General features: G+C 49.9%; 1 protein-coding gene across 1 annotated transcript; it reads right to left on the bottom strand.

Moving 5' to 3' along the window:
- Positions 1 to 9981: 9981 nt before the first annotated feature.
- LOC105496224 (peroxisomal membrane protein 4) lies at positions 9982 to 25564 on the bottom strand. Its single transcript, XM_011766421.2, has 4 exons — positions 25368 to 25564; positions 18803 to 18865; positions 14360 to 14558; positions 9982 to 10393 (listed from the first exon to the last, which is right to left on the bottom strand). The coding sequence occupies exons 1-4, from the start codon at positions 25478 to 25480 to the stop codon at positions 10130 to 10132; spliced, it is 639 nt and encodes a 212-aa protein (XP_011764723.1). The 5' UTR covers positions 25481 to 25564; the 3' UTR covers positions 9982 to 10129.
- Positions 25565 to 25815: the final 251 nt, after the last annotated feature.

Genomic DNA, 25815 nt, shown 5'->3' with positions numbered 1-25815 from the left:
AGCCAAGATCGTGCCACTGCACTCCAGCCTGGGCGACAGAGCAAGACTCCGTCTCGAAAAAAAAAAAAAAAAAAAAGACCAGCCTGGCCAACATGGTGAAAACCCGTCTGTACTACAAATACAAAACTTAGCTGGGCGTGGTGGCACTCGTCTGTAATCCCAGCTAGGCAGGAGGCTGAGGCAGGAGGATCACTTGAACTCAGGAGACAAAGGTTGCACTGAGCCAAGATCAAACCACTACACTCCAGCCTGGGAAAGAGAATGAGGCTTCTTCTCAAAATAAATAAATAAATAACAACAACAACAAAAAGACACAATGCCAGCTGCTATGCGGTCAGGTGGGGATGACTTTTTTTTTTTTTTTTGGAGACGGAGTTTCACTCTTGTTGCCCAGGTTGGAGTGCAATGGCGTGATCTCGGCTCACCACAACCTCTGCCTCCTCCCAGGTTCAAGCGATTCTCCTGCCTCAGCCTCCCTAGTAGCTGGGATTACAGGCATGTGCCACCACGCCTGGCTAATTTTGTATTTTTAGTAGAGACGGGGTTTCTCCATGTTGGTCAGGCTGGTCTCGAACTGCCGACCTCAGGTGATCTGCCCACCTTGGCCTCCCAAAGTGCTGGGATTACAGGCATGAGCCACTGTGCCCGGCCAGGGAAGGCTACTCTTGAGCAGAGACTCAGAATCTGGGACCCATGGACCCCAAGTTCCATGAACTTAGACAGAAAAAAAAATTACATTTTTATTTTCACTAGCCTCTAACTGCAATGGAACATTTCCTTCCATTTTGAATGTAGGCAACGAACCAGAGGGCTGTTGGCAGCATGTGGGACTTTGTCCCCAATAGAAATCACAGCTGTTTCCATCTCCCCTCCCAGTGCTGCCGGTACCCTGGGATATGCTCATGCTTATCCTACCTTTAAAATCATGGCCATTTTGAACCTCATGCTAGATCCTTTTATTTTATTTATTTATTTTGAGACGAAGTCTCGCTCTTGTCCCCAGGCTGGAGTGCAATAGCGCGATCTTGGCTCACTGCAACCTCCGCCTCCCAAGTTCAAGTGATTCTCCTGCCTCAGCCTCCCGAGTAGCTGGGACTACAGGCATGTGCCACCATGCCTGGCTAATTTTTGTAGTTTTAGTAGAGATGGGGTTCCACCACGTTGGTTAGGCTGGTCTCAAACTCCTTACCTCAGGTGATCCACCTGCCTCAGCCTCCCAAAGTCCTGGGATTACAAGTGTGAGCCACTGCAACTGGCCAGATCTTGTTATTTAGTGTGTTAAAGAAAGAACATGGCGAGGCACTGTGGCTCATGCTTGTAATCCCAGAACTTTGGGAGGCCGAGGCAGGCGGATCACGAGGTCAAGAGATCAAGACCAGCCTGACCAACATGGTGAAACCCCGTCTCTACTAAAAATACAAAAATTAGCTGGGCATGTTGGCACATGCCTGTAGTCCCAGCTACTTGAAAGGCTGAGGCAGGAGAATCGCTTGAACCCGGGAGGCAGAGGTTGCAGTGAGCCTCAATCACACCACTCCACTCCAGCCTGGCAACAGAGTGAGACTCCATCTCAAAAATAAATTAAAAAAAAAAAAAAAAAGGAGTGTCCTAAAGGAGCTGATGTGGTCTGGCCCTGATCCTTCTTCCAGCTGACATCCAGCCCATGAGGAGAAGCTGGAGGGAGAGGCCGGAAAAGCAATGAGAATGAGGCTTCTGACACAGACACTGGGACCCACACTTCCATTCCGCCTGGCTTCTGTCTTCTTTATTAAATTATGACATCTGCAGCAGTTTTGAGAGTCCCAGCACAGAAAACAGGGCGCCTCTGTTCAGAAACCATTTCTCAGAACAAAACTCAGGAGAGCTCAGCTCTCCCTCTGTCTTATTTTTTAATTAATTTATTTCACTTTTAGTTTTTATCTGAAGGACTACATGATCATTATCTCCCTCTGTCTTCTATCTGGGTGGCTGAGACCAGCATGGGTCCCACTCTACAGGGCACCCTCTGCTGAAAATCAAAACTTGCTCACCCCAAATGCCCTTCAAGGCTGAACTAAGACAAACTCTCCCCCTGTGAATCTGGAACAAGACAAGGAAGGGGAAGAAAAAAAAAACATTTCTTTTTATAAAGATCCTCAAATTTGTCATAGAAAGCAACCCATCTGAAGTCACAAATTGTGGTGACGTGGGCTTCGTTTTGAGAGGTTGAGTACAGTATGGCATTCTGGTTTAGGAGAGAGCCACGTTCAAAGTCTGATTCTTATACACCCAAATGCACTCATGGGAAGGGAAAAGTGAACAATGTGGAAGGAAACACTGTCACCAGAATCCCTTCTGGAGCCTCCATGTGGAAGACTGCAGTGGCGAGCATCACACAAGGCAGCTTCTTGGCGTCTGGGCCTGTGAGTCACCGCGCTCACATGGGTTCACTTAGCATCTCTAATTTGGGAGCAGAGCAGCAGAAAAGGCCCAAATTAACTTGAGTTTTGTCCTTCCCCTTTTACTTGGAGTTCCGTGGGCCTGAATGCTTGGTGTCATCTACTGTAAGGCTCAGGACACCTGGGACCATCATCTTCACACTGATCATGGCAAGGATCTGCCCAAGATATCTGGGAGGGGAAGTTGTCAGGGGTGTAGGGGGAAACAGGCTCAAAGAAAAGACTCACTTTTATATCGGATTCTTGATCAAAGAGAAACCAGACACACAGAGGACAAGGAAGAAATGCCAAAGAGTTGAGACGACACTGCAACGTAAGTTTAAGACAAAAATACATGGCTGTGCATAGAATATTTCAGGAAGGCTGTATGAGAAAGTGCTAACAGTGGGTGCCACCGCAAAGGAAGGGCCTGGGGGTGCAGCACAGGTGTAGGAAGGAATCTGACTTTTCCCTGTTATACTATTTATTTATTTATTTATTTATTTATTTATTTATTTTTTTTTTTTTTTTTGAGACGGAGTCTCGCTCTGTCGCCCAGACTGGAGTGCAGTGGCCGGATCTCAGCTCACTGCAAGCTCCGCCTCCCGGGTTCACGCCATTCTCCTGCCTCAGCCTCCCGAGTAGCTGGGACTACAGGCGCCCGCCACCTCGCCCGGCTAGTTTTTTGTATTTTTTAGTAGAGACGGGGTTTCACCGGGTCAGCCAGGATGGTCTCGATCTCCTGACCTTGTGATCCGCCCATCTCGGCCTCCCAAAGTGCTGGGATTACAGGCTTGAGCCACCGCGCCCGGCCTATTTATTTTTTTTTTTTTTGAGACAGAGTTTTGCTCTGTCACCCAGGCTAGAGTGCAGGGGTGTGGTCTCGGCTCACTGCTACCTCTGCCTCCCGGGTTCAAGCGATGCTCCCGCCTCAGCCTCCCAAGTAGCTGGGATTACAGGCGCGTGCCACCATACCCAGTTCATCTTTGTATTTTTAGTAGAGACGGGGTTTCGCCATGTTGGCCAGGTTGGTCTTGAACTCCTGACCTAAAGTGATCCACCTGGCTCAGCCTCCCAAAGTGCTGGGATTACAGGTGAGAGCCACCATGCCCGGCCCCTTTTTTTGCAGGGGGCGGGGAAAGGGGTCTCACTCAGTGTCACCCAGACTGGAGTGCAGTGGCATGATCACAGCTCACTGCAGCCTTAACCTCCTGGGTTCAGGTGATCCCCCCACCTCAGCCTCCACAGTAGCTGGGACTATATGTGCATGCCACCACACCAGGCTGATTGTAATTTTTATAGAGACAGGGTCTCCCTATGTTGCCAGGCTGGTCTTGAACTCCTGGGCTCTAGCAATGAGCCTGCTTCAGGCTCCCAGTGTTAGGATTATAGCATGAGCCACTATGCTTGGCTACAGACTTTTTATAACTTTGAATTTTGTACTATGTGTAGTATTGATTTTAAAATATATTTTTTAGGTCGGGCATGGTGGCTCACGCCTGTAATCCCAGCACTTTGGGAGGCTGAGGCGGATGGATCACGAGGTCAGGAGATCGAGACCATCCTGGCCAACATGGTGAAACTCCATCTCTACTAAAAAAAATACAAAAAATTAGCCAGGCACGGTGGCAGGTGTCTGTAGTCCCAGCTACTCGGGAGGCTGAGGCAGGAGAATGGTGTGAACCTGGGAGGAGAAGCTTGCAGTGTGCCGAGATCATGCCACTGCACTTCAGCCTGAGCGACAGTGTGAGACTCTTGTCTCGAAAAATATATATATACATATATATGTGTATATATATGTGTGTGTGTATATATATATATATATTTAGTCTTACACATCAAAAGAATTAACAGGATTGTAGCAGGTGTTTAGTAAGTAGAGGTTAAACCATTCTATTTCAGGAACTAGAGTTTAGGAAGCATAGTGCTTACTGTGTGACAAGAGCCCTCTGGCCATCCCTGTTTTACAGGTCTTAGAGAATGGAGCGCAGCTAGGAAGGAGCCAAACGGGACTCCTCTCAGATCTGCTGGAAGCCAAAGCCCTGTTCCCCGGCGCGGACCACACCGCCTTCCTCCCTGGAGTGTGCAGTTGGAAGCACCAGATGCTCTAGCAGCATCCAGAGAGATGCCATCTGGGAGGGAAACCTATTCTTAGAGAGCAGAGACAGTCGGTGGCGGAGCTGGCCAACCCCCAGCAGCAGTGGGGGGACTTCAGGAGGGCAGGCGGCCAAGGTTTCACCTTCAGCTGGGGGCAGGACAGGCTAAAAGCAGGGTGTGCTCAGTCCTCAGGGGCACCCTTCCTCTACATTTGGATGCTCTATTGGAAATAACAGCATTTATTGAGGACTCGCTTTAACTGTGTCATAGTCTTTAACCTTCCAGACCACTCGATGAGGTGTGTGCTACAACGCCTACTTTATCAATGAGGAAACAGAGGCACAGAATGGCTCAGTCACTTGCCCAAGGAAACTGTGGAGCCAGGGCTTGAGCCTAGGCACTCTGGCTCCAAAGCCGATGTCCCTGACCACCATGCTATACTGCCTCTCAACCTACTGTACAGAGGCCAATTCTAGTTTGGGTTCCCCCAGTAGCAGACTCTAAGATAAGGATTTGAGTGCAAGTGGTTCATATGGGAAGTGGTCCCAGGAAGCACTCGTAGGGGCATGAGGAAGGGAGACAGGGAGGGTGTTTGAGGCTCAGCCCTGCTTGGCTGGGAGTCCGTGTGGAGCACACGCTTCTGAGGTATGCCACCCGAGGGCTGAGGGCTGCGGGCTGTGGGAGTGGGGTTACTTATCAGTCATTGGTTGAGGGTTGCTCCAGGGATGTGTTCATTCCCCAGTCCTCCAGGCCTGCCAAAGGCTGGCAAAGGAGGCACCAGTGACAAGCTAGAGTCCTCAGGCAGAAAGACAGAGGAGTAACCACTGGCAAAGCTGGCTGGTGTGCACGAGAGTGGTCAGTTAGAGGGGCTATAGGCAGGGCACCCCCACCATCTGCTATAAAACCTGCTTGGTGATGGCCCAAGCCCTCTGCCCTCCCCAATCCCTAGAGCAGCGGTCCCCAACCGTTCTGGCACCAGAGACCAGTTTTGGGGAAGACAATTTTTCCATGGACCAGTGGGGAGGGGACATGGTTTCAAGATGATTCAAGCACATAGCATTTACTGTGGACTTTATTTCTATTATTATTACCTTGTAATATATAATGAAATAGTTATACAACTCGCCATAATGTAGAATCAGTAGGAGCCCTGAGTTTGTTTTCCAGCAACTAGATGGTCCCAGCCAGGGGTGACGGGAGACAGTGACAGATCATCAGGCATTAGATTCTCATAGAGTGCACAACCTAGATCCCTCGCATGTGCAGTTCACAATAGGGTTTGCGCTCCTATGAGCATCTAACGCTACCACTGATCTGACAGAAGGCAGAACTCAGGTGGTAATGTGAGCAGTGGGGAGTGGCTGTAAATACAGATGAAGCTTCGCTGGCTCGCCCACCTTTCAACTCCTGCTGTGCGGCCTGGTTCAGAACAGGCCATGGACCAGTACCAGGGTTGCGGACTCCTTGCTCTAGAGCTCATTCAACCTCTACGGCAAGTTAGAGCTTCAAAATCACCTGCTCCAAGTTTGCAATAAATGTTTGGCTGAAAACACAGCTTACAGAATCAGACTGATCCCACCTCAATTACCTTAGGGCTCTGTGACTCATTTGTCAGATGGGATAACAATGGATGGCTCCATATCATTCCCCACCCCCTTGTTACTCAGACCAGCATCACTGGCAGCACCGGGGGAGCCTGGGAGAAATGCAGACTCTCAGGCCCCACCCCAGCTCACTGAATCAGAAGCTGCATTTTAATAAGGTCTCCAGTGACTCCCATGTACATTTCTACTAGTAACTTCTGAAAGATAGAAAAAGACTGATGGAATAAGTATATTAATAAAAGTATATCTACCCAGACCAGTGGTCTCAAATTGGTAGCCCATGGACCAAATTTTCCTGGAGACTTGTTTGATTTGTCCAGGATTGTGTGGTTTTTTGGTGTTTTTTTTTTTTTTTTTTCCGAGACAGAGTCTTACTCTGTCACCCAGGCTGAAGAGCAATGGCATGATCTCGGCTCACAGCAGCCTCCCAGGTCCAAGAGATTCTCCCACCTCAGCCTCCTGAGTAGCTGGGATTACAGGTGCCCGCCACCATGTCCAGCTAATTTTTGTATTTTTAGTAGAGATCGGGTTTCATCACCTTGGCCAGGCTGGTCTCCAACTCCTGACCTCAGGTGATCCTCCGGCCTCAGCCTCCCAAAGTGCTGGGATTACAGGTGTGAGCCACTGTGCCTGGTCCAGGATCGTGGTTTTGAAAAAATCAGACTTGGCTGGGCACGGTGGCTCAAGCCTGTAATCCTAGCACTTTGGGAGGCTGAGGCCCTCGGATCACAAGATCAGGAGATCAAGACCATCCTGGCTAACACGGTAAAACCCCGTCTCTACTAAAAATACAAAAAATTAGCTGGGCGTGATGGCAGGCACCTGTAGTCCCAGCTACTCAGGAGGCTGAGGCAGGAGAACAGTGTAGGTAAACCCGGGAGGCAGAGCTTGCAGTAAGCCGAGATCGCGCCACTGAACTCCAGCCTGGGTGACAGAACAAGACTCAGTCTCAAAAAAAAAAAAAAGAGGCCGGGCGCGGTGGCTCAAGCCTGTAATCCCAGCACTTTGGGAGGCCGAGACGGGCGGATCACGAGGTCAGGAGATCGAGACCATCCTGGCTAACACGGTGAAACCCCGTCTCTACTAAAAATACAAAAAAAAACTAGCCGGGCGAGGTGGCGGGCGTCTGTAGTCCCAGCTACTTGGGAGGCTGAGGCAGGAGAATGGCGTGAACCCGGGAGGTGGAGCTTGCAGTGAGCTGAGATCCGGCCACTGCACTCCAGCCTGGGTGACAGAGCAAGACTCCGTCTCAAAAAAAAAAACAAAAAAAAAAAACCAAAAAAAAAAAAAAGAAAAAATCAGACTGGCACACAAGTCTCCAGTTCCCCTATGTCCCCATCACTCCCCATTGCATAGCACTATGTCATTGTAGGCCCCTGTGGGCATTTGAATTTGTACCCCTTTCTGGCCCATATCCTATGATAAGCTAACATTTGCATAGCATGGCTTAGGTTTCTAAATTTGAAACAAGGCACTGAAAAAAACATGGGCTTTGAAATCAGATGAATCTGAGTTCAAATCTTGATTTGGCTGTTACACTAGTTATATCACCTTGGGCAAGTTACTCCTCTTTCTGATTCTCAGTTTCTTTTCCTTTTTCCTTTCCTTTCCTTTCCTTTTTTTCTTTTCTTTTCTGACACAGTCTCGCTCTGTGCCCCAAGCTGGAGTGCAGTGGCATGATCTCAGCTCACTGCAGCCTCTGCCTCCCAGGTTCAAGCGATTCTCCTGCCTCAGCATCCCAAGTAGCTGGGATTACAGGGATGTGCCACCATGCCTGACTAATTTTTGTACTTTTAGTAGAGATGGGGTTTCACCATGTTGGCCAGGCTGGTCAGGAACTCCTGACCTCAGGTGATCTGCCTGCTTCAGCCTCCCAAAGTGCTGGGATTACAGGCATGAGTCACCACACCCGGCCTGACCCTCAGTTTCTACATCTGTAAAATGGGGACCAAAACACATATTTGCAAGGCCACTGTATGGTTTAAAAATATGTGCAGGCTGGGGCAGTGGCTCATGCCTGTAATCATAGCACTTTGGGAGGCTGAGGCAGGAAGATTGCTTGAGGCTAGGAGGTCGAGACTAGCCCTGGTGACAGAGCGAGACCCTGTCACTACTTCAAATAATAATAATAATAATAATATGTGGAAAACACTCAAGTGGGAGTATGAATGCACTAAATGAAAGTAATTAGAAGTAGCGGAGCAGTGGTAGTTGCACAAGTCCAGTGAAGACCAGGGCATTATGATTATCCTCATTTTATGATAAATTGAGGCTCTGAGAGGTCCAGAACCTTCCCCAAGGTTACACAGTGGGGGAGTGGGGACTCAAACCCATGTCCTCTAGCTCTAGATCTGCACTGTCCACTAGAATCTTCTGTGAGGATACAAGTGTTCTGTATCTGTGTTGGCTGTCATAGCATCCACTAGCCACATGTGGCTACTAGGCCCTGAAAATGTGGGTGGCAAAACATACACCCAACTTTGAATACTTAATACAAAAAAGAGTATAAAATATCTAATTAATTATATGTTGAAATAGCTTCTAGAAATTTGTGTTAAAGTATATAGTTAAGATTAGTCTTTTTTGGCCGGGCGCGGTGGCTCATGCCTGTAATCACAGCACTTTGGGAGGCCGAGACGGGCGGATCATGAGATCAGGAGATCGAGACCATCCTGGCTAATACGGTGAAACCCCGTCTCTACTAAAAAATACAAAAAACTAGCCGGGCGAAGTGGCGGGTGCCTGTGGTCCCAGCTACTCGGGAGGCTGAGGCAGGAGAATGGCGTGAACCCGAGAGGAGGAGCTTGCAGTGAGCTGAGATCCGGCCACTGCACTCCAGCCTGGGTGACGGAGCGAGACTCCGTCTCAAAAAAAAAAAAAAAAAAGATTAGTCTTTTTTTTTTTTTGGTGAGACATGGTGTCACTGTCGCCCAGGCTGGAGTGCAGTGGTGTGATCTTTGCTCACTGTAGCCTTGACCTCACAGGCTCAAGTGATCCTCCCACCTCAGCTGGAACCACAGGTGATAGAACCCAGCTAATTTTTTTGTATTTTTTGTAAAAACTGGGTTTCACCATGTTGCCCACACTGGTCTCAAGCTCCTGAGCTCAAGTGATCCACCCGCCTTGGCCTCCCAAAGTTCTGGGATTACAGGAGTGAGCCACAGTGGCCAGCCTTCTACTTTTTTGTAACGTGGCTACTAGAAACATTTTAGGGCGCGGTGGCTCACGCCTGTAATCCCTGCACTTTGGGAGGCCGAGGCGGGCGGATCACGAGGTCAGGAGATCGAAACCATCCTGGCTAAAACGGTGAAACCCCGTCTCTACTAAAATACAAAAAATTAGCGGGGCGCGGTGGCGGGCGCCTGTAGTCCCAGCTACTCGGGAGGCTGAGGCAGGAGAATGGCGCGAACCCAGGAGGCGGAGCTTGCAGTGAGCCGAGATGGTGCCACTGCACTCCAGCCTGGGCGACAGAGTGAAGACTCCGCCTCAAAAAAAAAAAAAAAAAAAAAAGAAACATTTTAATTACATATATGGCTCACATGTTTCTATTGGACAGTGGGACTCTAGAACTTCTCCAACAGAACAACATCTGAGATGAGGAACTTAAGTGTTTTTTAAAGAGTATTTACAACCCACTGCCCACCAGCAAGGAGCCCTCTGTGATATAAGAACAGTTGAAGAATGAACATTCCCACCAGAAAGAGACCTCAGGGCCCTCCTCTGAGCTCCATGACCCCTGAGGCCTAGAGAGTGGTGTGGCTGGCCCCAGTCTCACAGAAGTCAGCTGCACAGCTGGAACCAAGCCCTAGATTCCTCAGCCTGATTCGGCCACTCGTGCCACCATACAAAGGTACCCACTGGGATTTGAAAATCAGTGTTTTTACTTCAGCAAATGGAACCTGGATAACACCAGTTAGAGTCTGAGCTCCATGATCTTGAGAAGGCAGGATCCTTTGGGAGGGTCTGCATGGAGCCACATCTTGAGCCACAGCCAGACACCTCAGGGCTGCATTAATTGGAGGGGCGGCTCTTGTTATAGATGAGGAAGTCTGAGATGCCATGCCATACATTGCTGTCCTCATAGAGGTAGGTCATGGAGGACTGCAGTGAGGGCTGCAGGGTGGATCGGTGATACTCAAAGAGCCACAGCACCAGCCCCCACACCACTGCGGTGAGCAGCGGGAACGGGTCCCACCTGGGTTCAGGGATGTAGCCCTTCTCTACAGCCAGGCGGCCCAGGGCAAACAGGACACGTGACAACAGGTACATGTTGATCTGCAAAGAGGGAATGATGGGAATTACTGGTGATCAGTAGTGATGTCCCTCTTTTGTTTTTGATATTAATAATTTGTTTCATTTCTCTTTTTTCCTGGCTAAGGGTTTATTTTATTTATCTCTTCAAAGAATGAGCCTGGCTAAGGGTTTATTTATCTCTTCAAAGAATCAACTTTTGGTTTAGTTCCTTTTCTCTATTGATTTCGTGTTTTCAGTTTCGTTGATTTCTGCACTAAATTTTTAATTTTTTTTCTGAGATGGAATCTGGCCCTATCGCCCAGGCTGGAGTGGGCTTACTGGATCTCGGCTCACTGCAACCTCTGCCTCCTAGGTTCAAGCAATTCTACTGCCTCAGCCTCCAGAGTAGCTGGGATTACAGGTGTCGTCCACTACGCCCAGCTAATTTTTGTATTTTTAGTAGAGATAGGGTTTCACTGCGTTGGCCAGGATGGTCCTGAACTCCTGACCTCAGATAATCCGCCCACCTCAGCCTTCCAAAGTGCTGGGATTACAGGTGTAAGCCACAGCGCCAGCCCATTTTCTGCACTAATTTTTATTGCTTCTTTTCTTCAGCTTACTTTGGAGGTAGTTAAAAAATAATAATAAAAATAAAACTTTAGAGATGGGGTCTTGCTCTGTTGCCCCAGCTGTCTCAAACTCCTGGCCTCAAGCAGTCCTCCCGCCTCAGCATGCCAAAGTGTTGGGATTATATGTGACAGCCAATAAAAATTACAGTTAAAAAAAAAAATGTTTAAATTTTTTTTTCTTTTTTTTTTTTTTGAGACAGAGTCTTGCTCTGTCACCCTGGCTGGAGTACAGTGGCACGATCTTGGCTCACTGCAACCTCTACCTCCCTGGTTCAAGCGATTCTCTTGCCTCAGCCTCCCAAGCAGCTGAGACTACAGGTGTGTGCCACCATGCCTAATTTTTTTGCAGTTTTTTTTTTTTTTTTTTTTTTGAGAAGGAGTCTCGTTCTGTTGCCCAGGCCGGAGTGCAGTGGCGCTATCTCAGCTCACTGCAAGCTCCGCCTCCCAGGTTCACGCCATTCTCCTGGCTCAGCCTCCGGAGTAGCTGGGACTACAGGCGCCTGCCACCTTGCCCGGCTAATTTTTTGTATTTTTTTAGTAGAGACGGGGTTTCACCGTGTTAGCCAGGATGGTCTCGATCTCCTGACCTCGTGATCTGCCCGTCTCGGCCTCCCGAAGTGCTGGGATTACAGGCTTGAGCCACCACGCCCGGCCATTTTTTTGCATTTTTAATGGAGATGGGATTACCAGCATGAGCCACCATGCCTGTCCTAAAAAATATTTTTACAATTTAAAAATATTTAGGCCGGGCGCGGTGGCTCAAGCCTGTAATCCCAGCACTTTGGGAGGCCGAGACGGGCGGATCACGAGGCCAGGAGATCGAGAGACGATCCCGGCTAACACGGTGAAACCCCGTCTCTACTAAAAAATACAAAAAAACTAGCCGGGCGAGGTGGCAGGCGCCTGTAGTCCCAGCTACTCGGGAGGCTGAGGCAGGAGAACGGCGTAAACCCGGGAGGCGGAGCTTGCAGTGAGCTGAGATCCGGCCACTGCACTCCAGCCTGGGTGACAGAGCAAGACTCCGTCTCAAAAAAAAAAAAAAATAAAAAAAAATAAAAATAAAAATATTTAAGAAATTTGAGGGAGGCAAGTAGAGAGAGGCTGCCAACTTTGCAGGATGCCAAAGAACATTAAAAAACAACTAGCATTCCGCCACGTGCGGTGGCTCACGCTACACTTTGGGAGACCAAGGGGGGCACCACCTGAGGTCAGGAGTTTGAGACCAGTCTGACCAATATGGTGAAACCCCTTCTCTACTAAAAATACAAAAATTAGCTGGTATGGTGGCAGGCGCTTGTAGTCCCCCCAGCTACTCGGGGGGCTGAGATAGGACAAATGCTTGAACCTGGGAAATGGAGGTTGTTGCAATGAGCCTAGATCGTGCCACTGCACTCCAGCCTGGGCAACAGAGCAAGACTGTCTCAATAAAAACAAAACAGAACAAAAACCCAACAACTAGCATTTAGTCTCTTATTCATCATCATCTTATAGCAAAAGGGAATTTTAACCCAGAAAAAGGACAAGTCACAGAATGAGAGAGAGTTTTTAAGAGTGTATTAAGTTTTCTTTTGTGAAAACCTTACTTCAGGGTCATTTTTTCCCCTAATTTCACTACAGAGTGGTTTTCAAAAACAATCTCTGCCCCAGAGAGCAGCACATGCATTGATTTTTGGGAACCATGAAATTACAGATGGAAAAACTGAGAGGGAAGTGACCTTCCAAAGTCACAGAGGGACTGGTGAGTCACAGACCTCAGACATGTAAAAGAGCTAAGAGCTTATCATCTTCATCACCTCCACCCCAACCTCTATACAGAACCAGGGCCCCCTCCCCTAGCCCCACCTCTATACAGAACCATGCCCGCTACCCCCACCCCCACTTCTACACTGAACCACGCCCCCTCCCCACTCCCATCTCTACACCGAACCAGGCCCCTTCTCCTACGCTTACCTCTATATGAAACCATGCCCCTTCCCCACCCCCACCCCTATACTGAACCACGCCTTCTTCCACCACCTCTACACTGAACCACGCCCTTCCCCCACCTCCACCTCTACACTGAGCCACGCCCCTTCCCCCACCCACACCTCTACCCTGAACCACACCCCTTCCCCCCCACCCACACCTCTACATTGAACCACGCCCCTTCCCCCACCTCTACACTGAACCACGTCCCCTTCCCCCACCCCTACCTCTACACGGAACCAGGCCCCTTCCCCAACTCCCACCTCCACACTGAACCACACTCCTTTCCCGGCTCCTAACTCTACACTGAACCACGCCCTATCCCCCACTCTTACCTCTATACAGAACCACGCCCCTTCCCCAACTCATAACTCTACACTGAACCACATCCCTTCCCCCACTCCTACCTCTATCCAGAACCATACCCTTTCCCCCACTCCCACCCTAATCCACAACCACGCCCTTCCCCCACACCTCTATATAGAACCATACCTCTTCCCCCACTCCTACGTCTACACTGAGCCACGCCCCTTCCCCTACCTCTATACAGAACCACGCCCATCCCCCCACCCCTACACTGAACCACGCCCTTCCCCCATCCCCACCTCTACACTGAACCATGCCCCTTCCCCCACCCACACCTCTACACTGAACCACGTCCCCTTCCCCCACCCCTACCTCTACACGGAACCAGGCCCCTTCCCCAACTCCCACCTCCACACTGAACCACACTCCTTTCCCACCTCCTAACTCTACACTGAACCACACTCTATCCCCCACTCCTACCTCTATACAGAACCATGCCCCTTCCCCCACTCATAACTCTACACTGAACCACACCCCTTCCCCCACTCATAACTCTACACTGAACCACATCCCTTCCCCGCCTCCTACCTCTTATCCAGAACCATGCCCTTTCCCCCACTCCCACCCTAATCCACAACCACGCCCTTCCCCCACCTCTATAGAGAACCACACCTCTTCCCCCACTCCTACCTCTACACTGAGCCATGCCCCTTCCCCCACGCCTACCTCTATACTGAACTACGCCCCTTCCCCCCACTCCCACCTCTACACTGAACCACGCCCCTTCCCCTACCTCTACCTCTATACAGAACCACGCCCCTTCCCCCACTCCTACCTCTACACTGAACCACGCCCTTCCCCCCACTCCCACCTCTATACTGAACCACACCCCTTCCCCCACTCCCACCTCTACACTGAATCACGCCCGTTCCACCCACTCCTACCTCTATACTGAACCATGCCCTCTTCCCCCACCCCCACCTCTACACTGAACCACGCCCTCTTCCGTCACCCCCACCTCTGTACTGAACCACTCCCCATTTTGTCACCCCCACCTCTGTGCTGAACCATGCCCCCCTCACCACCCCCACCTCGGGAGGATCTTTACCTGGCTGTTGATGTTATTGTTTTCTCCAAACACCAGGATACCCCCGAGGAAGGCCGCCAGGAATGCGTGCGCTGGGTAGGTCTTGCCTTGTATGCGGGACTGCAGGGCACGAAGACCCTTGTAGGTGAACACAAACCATGCCAGGTTCCAGGAGTGCATATACGTGGCCTGCAGGATGGCCCACAGCTTCTCCTGGAGGCTGCACAAACACAGGCGCCCCTGCCATGAGTGCAGGCTCGGCAGCCCCACTGAGCACTGGGCATGCCTAACAACCTGCCAAAGCGCTCAGAGTAATGCTCATTCAGTCATCGGCCTCTACCCTTCATGCTCTCTCCCCTGATTCAGGCCTTGACTCAGTGCCACTTCCCCAAGGAGACCTTCCCTGATCACCCTACAGAATAGAATACCCATCACATCCTGTCCTGACCCTAATTTTCTTTTCCTTCCTAGCTATGGTCACCACCCGACATTTATATGCTTGTTTATTATCTTCCCCCACCCCAGTAGCAGCTACAGGAGGGTGGTGTCTGGATCTGGCTTGTTCATCTGCAGGGCCTGGCACATAGTAGGTGCTTAATAAATGTTTTTTTGAGTAAAAATGTGAAGAAGTGAAGGAGTGAGTGTCTGCCATGTGTTGGATCTGGGAATACAATTCTGAGAAGAAACAGATCTGCTCGCTGCCCTCAGGGGCTTGAGATCTGCTGGGAGAGGAAAATGTGAAATAAATAATCACAAAAAGAACTTTGACCTTGACAAGAGATGGTGCTGGGATCTTCCTGATGAGGAGGAGTCAAGGAGGTCAAGAGGGGAGGGGAGCTGCATCCCAGGCAGAGGGCTCAGCACGTGCCAGGCCCAGAGGAGGGGCAGAGAGTATGAGGAAAGGAGCAGAGAGAAGCCACAGTGGCCATGGGGAGAGAACCAGAGAGTTTGTGGGGACGGTGCAGGGCAGAGGCAGTGGGTCCATGCTGAGTTTGGTCTTTATCCTGAGAAGTGAACATTTAAATAGAGGAGGCTATTCTTTTTATCCCTTAAAAATCACTAGAGGTCAGGTGCAGTGCAGTGGCTCACGCCTATAACCCCAACACTTTGGGAGGCTGTGCTGAGTAGGCGCCACTGCATTCCAGCCTGGGCGACAGAGAGAGACTCTACCTTAAAAAAAAAAAAAAAAAGTTACTAGGAGGCCAGACATAGTAGCTCACACTTGTGGCTCACACCTGTCATCCCAGCACTTTGAGAGGCCAACATGGGCAGATTCCTTGAGCCCAGGAGTTCCAGACCAGCTTGGGCAACATAATGAGACCTTGTCTCTATAAAAAAAAATAAAGAAAAAATTAGCCTGGTGTGGTGGCACATGCCTGTAGTTCCCGCTACTCGGGAGGCTGAGGAAGGAGGTTTGCTTGAGTCTGCAGTGAACCACGATTGTGCAACAGCACTCCAGTCTGGGTAACAGATTCCCTGTCTCTAAAAATTAAAAAAAAAAAAAAATCACTAGGGAGCAGGAAGGACAACACAGAGAAAGAGCAGAGTCTACTCCTCCCAATTCAGGAATGGCAAACTCAGGTGCTCTTAAAGCTCGACGAGGACCCTGAATGAGTGAGAGAGTCCACGAGGAAATCTTCCAGGTGGCTGGGGACAGCCGGGAGCAGCTGGCTGTCACCCCATGCAAACACAGGCCCCAGTGTTGCCAGTCCTAAGGCAGGAAAGCTCGATTTCCATGTGGAATCCACCAGTTTTTAAATGTTGGCACTAACCCTGCCTTCAAAATGTGTCTAGAGACTGACCACTCTTCTCACCTGCACCAGCACCACTGAGGTCCAAGCCCGACATTGGCTCACTTGCATCACTGCCACAGCCTCCTGGAGGGAACCTGCTTCTGCCCTTGGGTGGCCCCGCTCCCCTCCCCCCACACCAATCTGTTCTTAACCTGGCAGCAATTTTTTTTTTTTCTTCTCTGAGATGGAGTCTAGCTCTGTTGCCCAAGCTGGAGTCCAGTGGCATGATCTGGGCTCACTGCAACCTCTCCTCCTGGGTTTGAGCGATTCTCTTGCCTCAGCCTCCCGAGTAGCTGGGACTACAGGTGTGCACCATCACATACGACTAATCTGTTTATTTATTTTGAGACGGAGTCTCACTCTGTGGCCCAAGCTGGAGTGCAGTATCGTGATCTCGGCTCACTGCAACCTCTGCCTCTCAGGTTCAAGCAATTCTCCTGCCTCGGCTTTCTGAGTAGCTGGGACCACAGGCGTGTGCTGCCATGCCCAGCTAATTTTTGTATTTTTAGTAGAGACAGGGTTTCACCGTGTTGGCCAGGATGGTCTTGATCTCCTGACCTCACGATTTGCCTGCCTCAGCTTCCCAAACTGCTGGGATTACGGGCGTGAGCCATTGTGCCCAACCTAATCTTTGTATTTTTTGGTAGAGACAAGGTTTTGCCATGTTGGCCTGGCTGGTCTCGAACTCCTGACCTCAAGTGTACCACCCACCTCGGCCTCCCAAAGTGTTGGGATTACAGGCATGAGCCACTGCGCCTAGCCTGGTAGCAGATTCTTAACCCTCACGCTGTTAACACGTAAGTCAAATAATGGTGCAGCCCTGCTCAAAATCTTACAACAATTTCCCATTGCACTTAAAGGAAAAGCCAAATTCCTCTCTATGACCCAAAGCTGGAGAGGACTGACCCAGGTCAAGCTGTGACCCGCCTCTCTGTCCTCTCTCCCCTTCAGTCCCTCTGCTCCAGCCTCCTCACACTTATCAGGCAGGATCCTACCTCAAGGCCTTTGCACTGGCTATGCCCGTGGCCTGGAACACTCTTTCCCTTCATATCCACCTGGACAACTCTGTCTCCTTCAAGTCTTTCCTCCAATGTCACTTTCTCATAGAGGCCTTCCCTATTTAATTCTGCAACCTGTCCCCTCAGCACTTCTGATGCCCTTTCCCTTTTTCCCTGCTCTAATTTCACTTTTCCATAACCATATCACCTTCTAACAAACCACAGACTCTCCTCACTAGGTTTATTTTCTGCCACCCCCTGCTAGAATGTCAGCAGGAGTCACTGCCTGTTTTGTTCACTGCTGTATCCCCAGTACCTAGAACAGTGTCTGGCACATAGCAGATGCTCAATAAACACCTGCTGAATACGCATGAGTTCAGTTTTTTAAAAAATGACTTGGAGGACAACAAAAACAAAACAAATAAATAAGATAAAAATACAAAATGAGGCCGGGCGCGGTGGCTCAAGCCTGTAATCCCAGCACTTTGGGAGGCCGAGACGGGCGGATCACGAGGTCAGGAGTTCGAGACCATCCTGGCTAACACGGTGAAACCCTGTCTCTACTAAAAAATACAAAAAACTAGCCGGGCGAGGTGGCGGGCGCCTGTAGTCCCGGCTACTCGGGAGGCTGAGGCAGGAGAATGGCGTAAAAACCCGGGAGGCAGAGCTTGCAGTGAGCTGAGATCCGGCCACTGCACTCCAGCCTGGGCGACACAGCGAGACTCCGTCTCAAAAAAAAAAAAAAAAAAAAAAAGAGCACATCTTGCAAGTTGGAGTTGGCCTGGAGGCTAGCAGTGCATGATTCCTGTACATTCTACGTGAGCCTGTATGCATTAAACACTAGACTGCAACCCGTTTTCTGAGAAATGCCTTGAGGGAAGAGCTACGGGAAATGAGAGGAAGGTGAAGAGGCTTGAGCAAGAGACGAGAGATCAGGGAGCTTTGAGGAGGAAGTGATCCTCAGAGAACTGGTCTGGATTGCTAGGAGGGAAGTAAAGGTGGAGTGTGAGCCAAAGGCTCTCCTGGCGTGAGTGCTGCATGAGCAGACGTGTGCAGGTGGAGCTACACATGGCACGTGCATGGAATGGCAGTGAGTTCTGTGTGCCAAAGGCACCCCAGGGTGGACACAACAGGGGGTCAGCTGAAGCCAGACTGCAGAAGGCACTGAAGGCCAGGCCTGGAAGCTGGGCTTTCTTGGAGGGCACAGGGAGTTTTCAAGCAGGGATAATGGAATCACAGTTGGACTTTAGGGCCAGGCACGGTGACTCACACCTGTAATCCCAGCACTGTGGGAGGCCCAGGCAGCTGATCATCTGAAGTCGTGAGTTCAAGACCAGCCTGGCCAATATGGTGAAACCCCATCTCTACTAAAAATGCAAAAATTAGCCAGGCCTGGTGGCGGGTGCCTGTAGTCCCAGCTACTCAGGAGACTGAAGCAGGAGAATCGCTTGATTCCCAGAGGCGGAGGTTGCAGTGAACCAAGATCACCACTGCACTCCAGCCTGGGCAACAGAGAGAGACTCCATCTCAACAACAACAAAAAACAAAAGAAAAAAAGAGTTGAACTGTAGGAGGGTGATGGCGGGGACAGGGTAGACCCAGCTAAGAAGTTATTACGACTGTACTGGCACTGAGGGCTGACCACCTTCTCTCCCAGTTTGAGGGATGTGTACCTGCCATTCCGGAAGAGAAAGGTCATGACCAGTGCATGAGGGGCCCGGATTTTGGCTCCATAGCTGTAGAAACAGAAGAAAACAGTTACTATAACGTCACTGTGTTGCACTTTCTTTTTGGGCTCTCCTTTTGACTGCTTGTTCTCTCTCCCCATCCCAAATTCTGACACCACTTTGGGAGGGGAAATCACGCTGGATGCAAATCCTGGCTCCGATACTTCCTGGTAGTATGGTCTCAGGCGTGTCCTTTAACTTCTCTGAACCTCAGTTTCCGCACCATAAAAAGGGATGTTATTTTTAATTATTCAACAACAGAGCCTCATTCTGTCTCCCAGGCTGGTGTGCAGTGGTACGATCACAGCTCACTGCAGCCCTGAACTCCTAGGCTCCAGCGATCCTCCAGCCTCAGCTCCCTGAGTAGCTGAGACTACAAGTGTGTGCCATCATGATGAGCATAAAAAGGGTTGTTTTTTGTTTGTTTTTTGAGATGGAGTCTCGCTTCGTCACCCAGGCTGGAGTACAGTGGTGCAATCTTGGCTCACTGTAGCCTCCGCCTCCTGGGTTCAAGCAATTCTCCTGCCTCAGCCTCCCGAGTAGCTGGGATTACAGGCGCCAGCCACCATGCCAGGCTAATTTTTGTATTTTTAGTAGAGATGGGGTTTTACCATGTTGCCCAGGCTGGTCTGGAACTCCTGACCTCAGGTGATCCGCCAACCTTAAAAAGGGATGTTAAACGTCAGAGGGCTCGTTGTAATTTCTTTTTTCTTTTCCGAGACAGAGTCTCTCTCTGTCGCCCAGGCTGGAGTGCAGTGGTATGATCTTGGCTTACTGCAACCTCCGCCTCCCTGGTTCAGGCAATTATCTTGCCTCAGCCTCCTGAGTAGCTGGGATTACAGGTACACGCCACCACGCCCGGGTAATTTTTGTATTTTTAGTAGAGACAAGGTTTCTCCACGTTGCTCAGGCTGGTTTCGAACTCCTGACTTCAGGTGATCCGCCTGCCTCTGCCTCCCAAAGTGCTGGGATTACAGGTGTGAGCCACCATGCCCGGCCCTATAATTTTGATGGAAGGAGATGGTACATGTAAAAGGTCCACCATCCTTGCTCAACTGGCTTTGTGGAATTGCTCCCTCTGCTCCATCCTGACATTCTCACTGCAGCCAGTCTCATCTTTTTTTTTTTTTTTTTTTTGAGACGGAGTTTTGCTCTTATTGCTCAGCCTGGAGTGCAATGGCGTGATCTCGGCTCACTGCAACCTCCGCCTCCCAGGTTCCAGCAATTCTCCTGCCTCAGTCTCCCAAGTAGCTGGAATTACAGGCATGTGCCACCATGCCCGGCTAATTTTGTATTTTTAGTAGAGATGGGGTTTCTCCCTGTTGGTCAGGCTGGTCTCGAACTCCCAACCTCAGGTGATCCGCCCGCCTCAGCCTCCCAAAGTGCTGGGATTATAAGCGTGAGCCACCCTGCCCGTCCTAGCCAGTCTCATCTTTTAAAAACATCAATCTCATCACATCACTCCCAGCTTAAAATCCTCTAACATCTTTCCACTACTCACAGAACAAATTCCAAGCTCCTCCCTGCAGCCTTGAAAGTGCTACAGGCTTGGCCCCTGGTCAATGCTCCCACCTCACCCCAGAGCCCTCCTCTGCTGCTCCAGCCACACTGTCCTTCCTGGACTGCGTCTGACACATCAGGTCCTTCTCTGCTCCTGGCTTTGTCCTGGCAGTTCCCACTACCTGGCGTGCTCCTCCCCAGTCACCTTCCCTCAGCCTTCCAGTCTCAGCTGGGCCCTCTGTAAAGGCCTTCTGTTACTCCAGCCTAGGTTTGCGCAATTTTTCATTGCCACAAATCCCAAAACTTCTCTCCAGCACTTCATCTTCCCAGTTTAATGACTCAGCTATTAACTATTTATTCTATTATAATGATCGCTTTCCTGTGCTAGACTGTGGGCTCTGTGAAGACAGGGAATGTGTCTGGCTTGTCATCTGCATAGTCCCTAGCACCCCACATGGTACCTGACAAATAACATGTGCTTGATAAATAACTGTTGACTGACCGATGCCAGAACAGCCCTTACCCATGACAATGTCATTTCTAGAAGGTTCTATCTTCAGCTTGGCTCATCTTAAAGTTAACAAATTCCCTAAAACAGCTGTTAGGTAACACTATACCTCTTTCTAACTATTATACAAAGGAGGACCTCAACTTTGTAAAAATGCATTTATAAAAAGGCTGGTACTTTGGAAGGCTGAAGTGGGCAGATCATTTGAGGTCAGGAGTTTGAGACCAGCCTGGACAACATAGTGAAACCCTGTCTCTACTAAAAATACTACAAAAATTGGCTGGCTATGGTGGCGGGCACCTATATTCCCAGCTACTCAGGAGGCTGAGGCAGGAGAATCTCTTCAACCCGGGAGGTGGAGGCTGCAGCAAGTCGAGATTGTGCCACTGCACTCCAGCCTGGGCAGCAGACTAAGACTCTGTCTCAAAAACAAAAATAAAATTTAAAAAACTGGAAGGAAATATGCCACTGTTATTAGCAATGCCCACTGCACTGGAGGAATATAAAATTTATTTTTGCTTGCTTTTTAAACTTTTCTATACTTCCAAAATTATCTGTGATTAAGCATTGCTTTTAAAATTATTAAATATTTTAAATGTTACATAATTGCCTCTTTTTAAGATTCAAACCTCTTCTCCCACCCCTCCTTTCTCCTCCTGATTTAGGGATCTAGGAATGATGTGACCATGTTTACTTTCATTGTTTTAACTATACTCAAATGAATAGTAGAAAGACAGTGGTATTTGGTGCCAAAGCCCTGCCATGTTTTGCTGTGTGAACTTGGATAAATCAGTTAACCTCTCTGAACCTCCCTTTTCCCATCAACAAAAGGTATTCTCCATTTTACAGAATGGCTTTTGGCAGTTACGCACATGTAGAAGTTCCTAGCTCAGTCAATATTAGTATCTCTTCTTTTTTTATTCTTTATTGGACAACTCCACCCCTACCCCTATCCCTGACTAAGTTCTCCAGGTACCGACCCTGGTCTTACCAGGCTACAAGGTCTAAAAATCCTGGACAGCCCCCTTGAGACAATGGTCATGAGCCACATACTATTGTCTCCCCAAATATACATGAATGTTCACTGTAGGCTTGTTTGAAAAAACAAAAGACTGGAATCAAATCTGTGTCCAAGGCTGGGTGCAGTGGCTCATGCCTGTAATCCTAGCACTCTGGGAGGCCAAGGTAGGAGGACTGCTTAAGGCCAGGAGTTCAAGACCTGCCTGGGCAACATGGTGAGACCCCATCTCTACAAAAAATAAAAAATTTGGCCAGGTGCAGTGACTCACGTCTGTAATTCCAGCACTTTAGGAGGCTGAGGTGGGTGGATCGCTTGAGCCGGGAGCTTGAGACCAGCCTGGGCAATGTAGTGATACTCTGTCTTTATAAAAAGTATGAAAAATTAACTGGTGGTGTGCACCTATAGTCCTAGCTACTTGGGAGGCTGAGGTGCGAGGATTCCTGGAGCCCAAGAGTTCAAGGCTACAGTGAGCTATGATCACACCACTGCACTCCAGCCTGGGTGACAGAGCAAGACCCCATCTTTAAATTAAAAAAAAAAAAAAAAAAAAAGGCCCAGCACGGTCGTTCACGCCTGTAATCCCAGCACTTTGGGAGGTTGGGGCAGGTGGATCACCTGAGGTCAGGAGTTCAAGACCAGCCTGGCCAATGTACCGAAATCCCATCTCTACTAAAAATACAAAAATTAGCTGGATGTGGTGGTGCACACCTTTAATCCCAGCTATTCAAGAGGCTGAGGCAGGAGAATCGCTTGAACCCGGGAGGTGCAGGTTGCAGTGAGCCGAGATAGTGCCATTGCACTCCAGTCTGGGCAACAGAGCAACACTCCATCTCAAAAAAAAAAAAAAAAGAATGAGGCAACTTTATGCACACTGATATGGACATACAACTTATTAGAGCAAGGTGTACAGATGTGTGTGCAGCACAGCAATAACTGTGTAAAATGAGGAAATTATAAATCCAAAATTATTTCAACATAAAACTTTTTAAAAAGATGTGTGGGGGTGCCGGGTGCAGTGGCTCACACCTGTAATCCCAGCATTTTGGAAGGCCCAGGCAGGTGGTCACGAGATAAGGAATTCGAGACCAGCCTGGCCAGCATGGTGAAAACCGTCTCTACTAAAAATACAAAAAAATTAGCCAAGCATGATAGCGCGTACCTGTAGTCCCGCTACTTGGGAGGCTGAAGCAGGAGAATTGCTTGAACCCGGGAGGCGGAGGTTGCAGTGAACCGAGCAAGATCACACCACTGCACTCCAGCCTGGGTGACAGAGCGAGATCCTGTCTAAAAAAACAAAAAAAACAAAAAGGGCCGGGTGCGGTGGCTCACACCTGTAATCCCAGCACTCTGGGAGGCCGAGGCGGGCAGATGACGAGGTCAGGAGATCGAGACCATCCTGGCTGACATGGTGAAACCCAGTCTCTACTAAAAAATACAAAAAGTTAGCCGGGCGTGGTGGCGGGCACCTGTAGTCCCAGCTACTCAGGAGGCTGAGGCAGGAGAATGGCTTGAACCCAAGAGATGGAGCTTGCAGTGAGCCGAGATCATGCCACTGCACTCCAGCCTGGGCAACAGAGCAAGACTCCGTCTCAAAAAAGAAAAAAACTTGGCAAAAGGGTCACTGATGATCAAGCAATAGCTGACATAATCTGGCCAGAACCAGTGGGAACCAGTTCTACCTGACTCTTGAGTGTCCATGGGAGCCAAGAGCCTGGCACTGGGGCCAGGCATCCTTGGGTTTGAATCCTGGCTCCAACCCTGACCAAGTGCTGTGGCCATGAGCAATGGGTCTACCTCTGAGCTATAGCCTTTTCATCTGGAAAATGGGGACAATGGCAATTCTGATCTTGCACACTTATTCATTCATTCAATAAATATTTGAGAAACTACTAAATACCAGGTGCTAGTAATACACCAAGGAACAAAATAGATAAGTTATGGCCTCATGAAACTTACTTTCTTTTTTTTTTTTCTTTTGAGACGGAGTTTCACTCTGTCTCCCAGGCTGGAGTAGAGTGGCCCAATCTCGGCTCACTGCAACCTCCACCTCCTGGGTTCAAACAGTTCTCCTGCCCCTCAGCCTCCCATGTAGCTGGGACTACAGGCACATGCTACTACACCCAGCTAATTTTTGGTAGAGATGGGGTTTTGCCATGTTGGCCAGGCTGGTCTCGAACTCCTGATCTCAGATAATCCGCCTGCCTCAGCCTCCCAAAGTGCTAGGATTACAGGTGTGAGCCACCGTGGCCAGCCTGTGCTAAGCATTTCACACATATTGACTCAATCTTGATAGTATAAGTACTAGTACCATGCCCATTTTACAGAAATTGAGGCTTAGAGAGGCTAAATGACTTCCTCCAGATCACAGAGCAGGTGGGACCAGGGTTCAAGCCAAGGCATCCATATCCTCCCCACCATCCCACGTTGCCACTAGGATGCCAATTCCGGGGGGCACAAACTACTTTCTCTGGTTTGTTCTCTACTTTGTCCCTGGTTCTGGCACTATAGGACCTCAATAAATGGTGGCGGCCGGGCGCGGTGGCTCACGCCTATAATCCCAGCACTTTGGGAGGCCGAGGTGGGCGGATCACGAGGTTAGGAGATAGAGACCATCCCAGCTAACCGTCTCTACTAAAAAATACAAAAAATTAGCCCGGCGTGGGGACAGGCGCCTGTAGTCCCAGCTACTCTGGAAGCTGAGGCAGGAGAATGGTGTGAACCCAGGAGGCAGAGTTTGCAGTGAGCCGAGATTGTGCGACTGCACTCCAGCCTGGGCGACAGAGCGAAACTCTGTCTCAAAAAATAAATAAATAAAATTTAAAAATAAAAATAAAAATAAATGGTGGCTGTTATGCACTAGGTTTAAAGGAGGCTGAGCTCCCCTCTAGGCACCAGCCAGGGCAATGACCCCAAGACCTCCTCTCTTGCAGGTAAAATGCCAGGATAGTTGCAGCTTCTTTTACATTCATTGTCAGTCCCAGGAGCCCCCTTAGCCAAATGGGACTTGGCGCTGGAGTCCCACAGGTGAGGAGTGAGAAGCAGGATGCAAGTCCATGGGCAGCTTCATGGGGACAGTATAAACAGGAGACTTCTGCCTGCCAGCTAGAGGCCAGAGCCTAGTTCCCCATTGTGCAAATAGGGCCGTTGAGGCCAGTCAGGCCCAAAGGCACACCGCGAGGCGAGGTGAACTGAATCCAAATAAGGGGATACAGGAGCTGGCATGGGAGGAGGTCAAAGCAAGAGGGCCAGGCTGCAAAGGTTGGAAGACCCAGAAAATGTGCAGTGGGAAACCCAGTTCAGGGCTGGGAAGGCGCGAAACCCAAAATCCAGCTCCCATTGCATAGATAGTGACCTCCGAGACTTAGAGACAAAAGAGGACTGCTCCAGGGCACACAGCACTGCGGCGTCGGACTTTGAACTCGCGCCTCCGACCCCAGCCAGGACATCCCTCAGCCCCAGCCCGGCCCGATGGCCCCACTCACACAGCCCCGTTCCGGAAGCCCTTAAGCACGGCCAACGCAGCGTGGTAGCGGCGCTTGCGCAGCAGTGCGTTGACGGCTACGAGCAGAGCCCGCAGCTGCGGCGGGGCTGCCATAGTGCGGGCGGCGCACCGGCTCGGGGTGCGGAGCTGGAAGCGCACTGACAGCCCGAGGGTCCAGCTGCAGCGCCCACAGCCCCTCGGTAGCGCCGCCAAGTCGTGGCGTCTATAAGCTGTTTCTGCCGTCACTCATGCATGGAAGGCCAATCAGAGAGCGTACTTGTGTCATGGGGCAATAGCACTCATCGAGATAGTTGTCTGACTGGAAGAGAAAGGAAAGCCTGTAACCAATCACAGTGGGGTCCGCCCAAGGACACACACACACACACACACACACACACACACACACACACACACACACACACACACGATTTGTCCAATCAGAAGGCATT

The sequence above is a fragment of the Macaca nemestrina genome, chromosome 15 (assembly GCF_043159975.1).
Source record: "Macaca nemestrina isolate mMacNem1 chromosome 15, mMacNem.hap1, whole genome shotgun sequence".
Classification (NCBI taxonomy): domain Eukaryota; kingdom Metazoa; phylum Chordata; class Mammalia; order Primates; family Cercopithecidae; genus Macaca; species Macaca nemestrina.
Note: the sequence above shows the minus strand (reverse complement) of the source record. Positions and strands in the feature narration are given on the sequence as shown.